This window comes from Aplysia californica, unplaced genomic scaffold (assembly GCF_000002075.1).
Source record: "Aplysia californica isolate F4 #8 unplaced genomic scaffold, AplCal3.0 scaffold00359, whole genome shotgun sequence".
In the NCBI taxonomy this organism is placed as follows: domain Eukaryota; kingdom Metazoa; phylum Mollusca; class Gastropoda; order Aplysiida; family Aplysiidae; genus Aplysia; species Aplysia californica.
The window spans coordinates 774,677-781,384 of NW_004797629.1; the positions used below are offsets into that span (position 1 = coordinate 774,677).

Consider the following 6,708-nt stretch of genomic DNA (forward strand, 5'->3'; position numbering starts at 1 on the left):
GCAGTGGGGGGTTGTTCGTGGGGGGAGCAGTGGGGGGTTGTCAAGGTGTTTATAGTTACAAGTACAACGAAAATACAGTCCAGCACACATATCGTATAGCGAAACACACACACACAGCGAAACACACACACAGCGAAACACACACACAGCGAAACACACAAGTAACAAAACACGCACATAACAAAGAGATTTTAGGTCTCATATTTTTACCTATACTTTATTATGGTCTTTGTATCTAAATCACGTATATAGCGAAATTCGTACATAATGAAAAGATTTCCTCGCTCCGCCGATTTCTTTTCATGCATGCTAGACTGAAAGGAAACTTATCACCTCAAGACCAAGCATGGGCAAACTACGGTCTCGACTTTACAGTTACCAAACTAAAGAAACTTACCACAGATATCAGCCATATCGCTGGTCATAGCCTTCTGGACATCTGGACATTTTGCGTTGCAGTCATAGGCGGTTTTGTAAGCACTAGGAGGGAGATAAATAAATGAAGGAACAAATAAACAGCGGAAAGATTTTGTCGGCTTGTTTGTGTTCTAGCTCGCACAATCCACAGCTTGCACTGTCCTGCACTGTATTGATGTCCATGTTCTACCATTTAACCATAGAAAGTATGATCTATTTTTGTATAACAGCATGGACTGGGAGCACAAGACAACAAGATAAAGAAAAATTAAATCGACTAATACGGAAAGCATGTAAAATTTCAACATAAACATTCCCCTACTTGGATGAATTGTACAAAAGAGCTTGAACTAAAAAAATTAATTCCATCTTTTTAGACAACAAACATCCCTTGTTCCCTCAAATAAAAACATCAGTCAGAAGTAAAAGATCTAGGCTTCTGATATGTAACAAAGAAAGATACAGAAGGTCATTTTTACCATCATCTATCAAAATGCTTCCATCTTAACCATCTTGCATAAGTATACTTACGACCTTAGAGCATGCATTAAAATAACATTGAGTGTGTATCTAGCTTACGATTATTATTGTTTATATTGCTGCTCATTTATATTATGCATATGATTGTAAGCCTACGTGGGTGTGCATGTGTGTGTGTGCGCGTATGTGTGTGTGTGTGTGTGTGTGTGTGTGTGTGTGTGTGTGTGTGTGTGTGTGTGTGTGTGTGTGTGTACATGTGGTGAAACACCAAACCAATGTGCCAGGATCTACTACTACTACTACTATTATTATTATTATTATTATTATTATTATTATTATTATTATTATTATTATTATTATTATTTATTACTATTATTATTACTATTATTATCATTGTTATTATTATTATTATTACTTTTGTTATTATTATTTATTATTTTTACTATTGCTATTGTTTTTATTATTATTATTATTACTATTATCATTATTATTAATATTATTGTTATTATTATTAATATTATTGTTATTACCAACATTAACTACAAAACTAGCAACATCCCTACAACATGTACCGACGTCTGGGGTATGGCGGTAAGGCGCTTTGCTGCTCATGCTGGAGATCCAAGTTCGATTCCTAAGAGGGCAGAATTTTTATCGAGTATCTCAGTCTTTCCGCTGGGATGTAACTATGTAAGTGCTGAAGATCAGAGAGGGGGCTCTCGTGGCCTAGAGGTAAAGGGGTTCGCCTCTCATTCAATAGGTCCCAGGTTCGAAACCTGGTCGTGTTAGGACTGAAACATTCTCAGCTTCCCGGGAAGCGTACTGGATTATATTTTAAAAAACAAACAGTTCAGAACAAAAGAAAAATCGAAAGATAATCCATGCTATCAATGCATAGTTACAATTCCTCACCGCCTCCCCCCCCCCCTTTCATCCTTTCTTCTTCTCCTTCAGGTGTCTGGAGCAGATATTGACGATCATGGTACCCCATTCCTTCCTGCTGTCTGTCTTCTTGATCATTTCGTTCGTGTTTTTCTCTGTGTGTTATCCGTTGCAAACATAATATTCAGGCCTTCAGGCCATCTGTGCATGTAGTTCTTTGTTTCCCTCTGCTTTTCTTTTCCTCTGTCTTTTCACACACAGCCGTAGTTCCCTCCTCCCCCTCCCCCTCCCCCTTCTCCAAAAATTAAAAATCCACAAAAGACAACCCCCCCCCCCCCCGCCCGAAAAAAGAAGAAAACAGCAACAAACCAACAACAAAATAAAACAACCCAAAGACCAAAAAAAATAAACACCAAAAAAAATAAAATCGCTGCAGACTTACGTGCAATCTTTTTGGAAGTCCAAAGAGCCAACTGTCACTTTGAGGGTTTCGGCGGTGTCGCAACCGGGACATGCCGACTCAGCAAAAACAGCAAAGCCTGTGGGTGGAAGAGAAGATGTTCGGGGGGACAATGCTCTGAATACTGTAAAACCTCGGTGTGAGGCTGAAAATATTAATATAGAATATACTTCCGCCACGCACAACTGAAGTGCACAGCGAAAAACGTCGTGCCCTCCTCTTTATTTCCTATCGGTGATTTCACTCTTTATTTCCTATCGGTGATTTCACTCTTTATTTCCTATCGGTGATTTCACTCTTTATTTCCTATCGGTGATTTCACTCTTTATTTCCTATCGGTGATTTCACTCTTTATTTCCTATCGGTGATTTCACTCTTTATTTCCTATCGGGGATTTCACTCTTTATTTCCTATCGGGGATTTCACTCTTTATTTCCTATCGGGGATTTCACTCTTTATTTCCTATCGGGGATTTCACTCTTTATTTCCTATCGGGGATTTCACTCTTTATTTCCTATCGGGGATTTCATTCTTTATTTCCTATCGGGGATTTCACTCTTTATTTCCTATCGGTGATTTCACTCTTTATTTCCTATCGGTGATTTCACTCTTTATTTCCTATCAGTGATTTCACTCTTTATTTCCTATCGGTGATTTCACTCTTTATTTCCTATCGGTGATTTCACTCTTTATTTCCTATCGGTGATTTCACTCTTTATTTCCTATCGGGGATTTCACTCTTTATTTCCTATCGGGGATTTCACTCTTTATTTCCTATCGGGGATTTCACTCTTTAGTTCCTATCGGTGATTTCACTCTTTAGTTCCTATCGGTGATTTCACTGACACGACTAGACTAGACGTGAGGAGTCGTGAGGTAGGACTGGGCAGCTATGTTCCCGATTTTTGAAAGCTAAGAATCGTAGGAATCGACTCCGAACCCAATTACATGTACTTATTTTCTAATGATGTGATTATTCCGGTGGTTACCTGGTTGGCTCCGAACATCTTCAGGATTTAGGATAACCTTGATTTTGGAACACTACGAAGCATCAGCATCCGTAGTGGGCACCCCGTATTAGAAGAATTAAAGGTTAACCCTTTGAGAACATATCGGACACATATTATGTACGATCAGCAATAAAGCAAGGCAATGATTTGGCACATTTCGAACCAACATACACAAATCAGAAACACGAATTTGTACATTCCGTACTGTGCATATTGCTGCATATCTTTTAAAGTTTCAAATTTTAAAAAAGAAAAAAATTAAATTGAAAGATCTATTTAAATGACGACGCTTTGCTCCAAAACAGACTGCACGTCGTTATAAAATGGTGAAATGGTATGGGTTTAACGGCCCTATCAACACTATTAGGTTATTTGAAGGGCGGGACTTCCTAGTTTAACGTCCGTATCCGATAGGACCGAGCCAAGTGGGAAGTTCGTGTAAAGTGCCTTTCCCAAGGACACAACGTCGGACCGAGCTGATGCTCGAACCCCCGAACCCGCAATCTCACGATTACGAGTCCACATGTAGCCTAACCACTAGACCACCGACGCCACTTGCAGGTCTTTAATGAGTTAAGAAGACTGTTGGCTTCTGCTGTGGTCAATTAGACCAATTCTGGAAGAGAAAAGTTTGCCAATTAATTTTGAACATTTAAGAAGCTCCACTTCCGCTTGTGGGTGCAGCTTGCGAACTTCTATCTTGGCTTCAGCGTCTCTTATTCGAGAAGCCTCGTATTGTGAGTTCCTGCCCGCGGTGACTGCTGCTCTTCAGCTGGGTCTGTCAGGAGTTAGGCTCTCCTGTGTTGAAGGGTGTACTGAGGCGCTCGTCAAAATAGTGAAATGGAAGAAATGGGAGTTTTCCACAAGTTTGACAATTTATACCAAAATTGTGTTTTTTGGCTAAACACCTTTTATGTTCAAATGAAAACAAATTTCCATGTGAATTTTACCGAAACAAAACTAGTTTTAGGAACAAAATATGTAATTTTCAGTTTTCAAGGACTCTTAAGCAGCCTATTGAAGTTACCAAACCTTGGCTGCCCTCTTCTCATCAATTTAACCACTGAAATCAGGCTGCCCCACCTTCTTCAATAGCAAAAATCTCAGCTCCTATTCAAGCAAAATGGATAATATTTATTTTTTCACTGAAAGCAAGGCAAATGAATAAACTTTCAGATGGTATCCATATCTCCACATGCCCAAAAATTGACGAGCGTCTGATTCCATCACGTCTTGACACAAATATTGTAATCGTAAGTGTAGACGTTCGCCGCCTTTGTGGGCACTATTAGATTAGCTAAGAGGCTGGCTGCTTTGGCTCTACCTGTCATGGCTAACCCGGGTTGAGAAGGATACAACGTCGCAGCAAGCAAAGAGACTGAGACCATCATCATCATCACCATCATCATCATCATCATTATCATCATCATCATCATCATCATCATCATCATCATTATCATCATTGTATCCAGCAGAGAGTAAAAAGGTTGAAACTTGGTTATATTTCCCGAATATTTAATGACGTGTTCAACGTTTCGCCCTCTACTGGCTTCATCAGGAACATTCAAAATATAAATGACTATACTAGTTGTAGAAACCAAAGTGCATACATTCATGTCACAACGCTAAAAGGTGAGGTGAACACACATCTGAAAGGCCAGAGAAAGGGGGACACTTACACAAGAAGTGGTAGATACACAGAGAGAGAGGGGGGGAGAGATAGAGAGAGAGAGACAGAGAGAGAGAGAGACAGAGAGAGAGAGAGAGAGAGAGAAAGAAAAAGAGAGAGAGAGAACAGACAGTTGTAGATTAAACACCATTATCATCATCATGTGCCAGGTTTGCGAGACATTGGCGATCATGGTTCTCCATTTATTCCTTTGCCCAGAAGTTACATTATCTTGAGATTTCTCGGTCGCCCATCTGTTTCGGCTCTCCAAGTAGGTTGCTCTAGGTCTACCCCTGCCTCGTTTGCCTTCAATTGTACCGATGAGATCTAGAAATTCGAGGACTTTATGTCTGTTTAAGTATCCAAGAAACTGCATTTGTCTTTTCCTGAGTGTTTTAAACAGTGCGCAACCCACGTATGCTTCTTCAGATACTACCTCATATGGCGTCGGTGGCCTAGTGGTTAGGCTCTCGGACTCGCAACCGTAAGGTCGTGGGTTCGAATCACGTCAGGGGCCCGACGTTGTGTCCTTGGAAAAGGCACTTTGGACAAATGTTCCTCAATTCACCCAGGTGGAAATGGGTACCCGGCTATAGACAGTGAACGATCTTGTCAGTTTGATAGTGTTTGAGCGTGTGAAATCCGCAGCTTGCCTACATATTCCCAGTAGTCTCCTAAGAAACCGATGATTGAGATACTCAATCTAAATTCCCCCCATATGGGAATCCAGCTCGCGTCCTCTACAGAGCCTGTGAAGGCGATGGGTCTAAGCATTATACAATTTAACTGTAACTAAAACTATAACGAAGTCTGAATATCTTTGGGAAAAAACACAGATGTCTGTGGTAGAGACGTTAGACGCCTAGCTGTCGCCCTTAAGAGATCTGAGTTCGCTTCCCGTGGGTTTTTAATTTGGTTGTTTTTTGTTTCTTTACTTTTCTTTTTGTTTGCTTTTTTCTTTGGGAGGTGGTCTTTATCCAATATCTCATTCTTTCAACTGAGATGTTGTATCCCCCAGAAGCCCTCCTACTAAATGATTTAAATTATGTAGGTGAGGGCCGCAAACACATCTACATTCATCACAAAAAACAACAGCAAAAAAGAATAATTCTGCCGAAAGAGCAGAGGTAAGTAAAACATTAAATGAAATACCTGCAAGCAGCAAAAGAACTTTCAGCTTCATCTTTCCAACTTGGAAAAGTCCTCCAAAGAAAAGACGTCAGACCTATACGATGGACGGCGAGGAAATGATTTGGACTGATGAAGAAGGGGGCGTTGCTCTCCCTATAAAACTGAATCAGCCTCTGTCCTCTTTTATCACTTGTTATCACCCCTGCCAACAATTGATAAGGTGTCCCAAAATCAAACCCAAGCCTTTCTATCTCGAAGCAAACGTTTCGAGGTTGGTTTCATTTTTTTAACACAGTCCCAACGGTTTTAATCTCTATCTCTTTTGTATCACTGTGTCGCTTCTACTGGGTTTTAACGGCGGACATTTTTGGCAACATAGATAGAGGAAGAGAGATGATAACGACTTCATCAATGCGGTCTATAGTTTTGTCAAAGTAGGGGTTAACAATGGGATGTATTAGGCAAGGTTAAAATAACGTGGAAATTCGTCGGAGGGACGGAGTTTTGATTCCTTTGTGTAACTTCAACCTCCAATGAAGAAATGTTCTTTAATCTACGATTTTCTCTTTTTTGACTCACCACAGAGAAGAAATTTGCCTTTGGCGGAGATTTAATATATGAATGACAGTTGATTGTAATTAAATGTGGCGTCGACTGCT

The 6,708-nt window shown here is 40.2% G+C and overlaps 1 protein-coding gene across 1 annotated transcript in view; it reads right to left on the reverse strand.

The window, feature by feature from the left end:
* The window catches only part of LOC101858200, a gene marked incomplete in the record, with an annotated part of 25,685 nt that extends 19,494 nt beyond the window's left edge, over window positions 1–6,191 (reverse strand). The window contains 3 exon segments of the mRNA XM_013085254.2: window positions 398–480; window positions 2,222–2,318; window positions 6,071–6,191. Coding sequence (XP_012940708.1) covers window positions 398–480; window positions 2,222–2,318; window positions 6,071–6,101 — 211 coding nt within the window.
* Window positions 6,192–6,708: the final 517 nt, after the last annotated feature.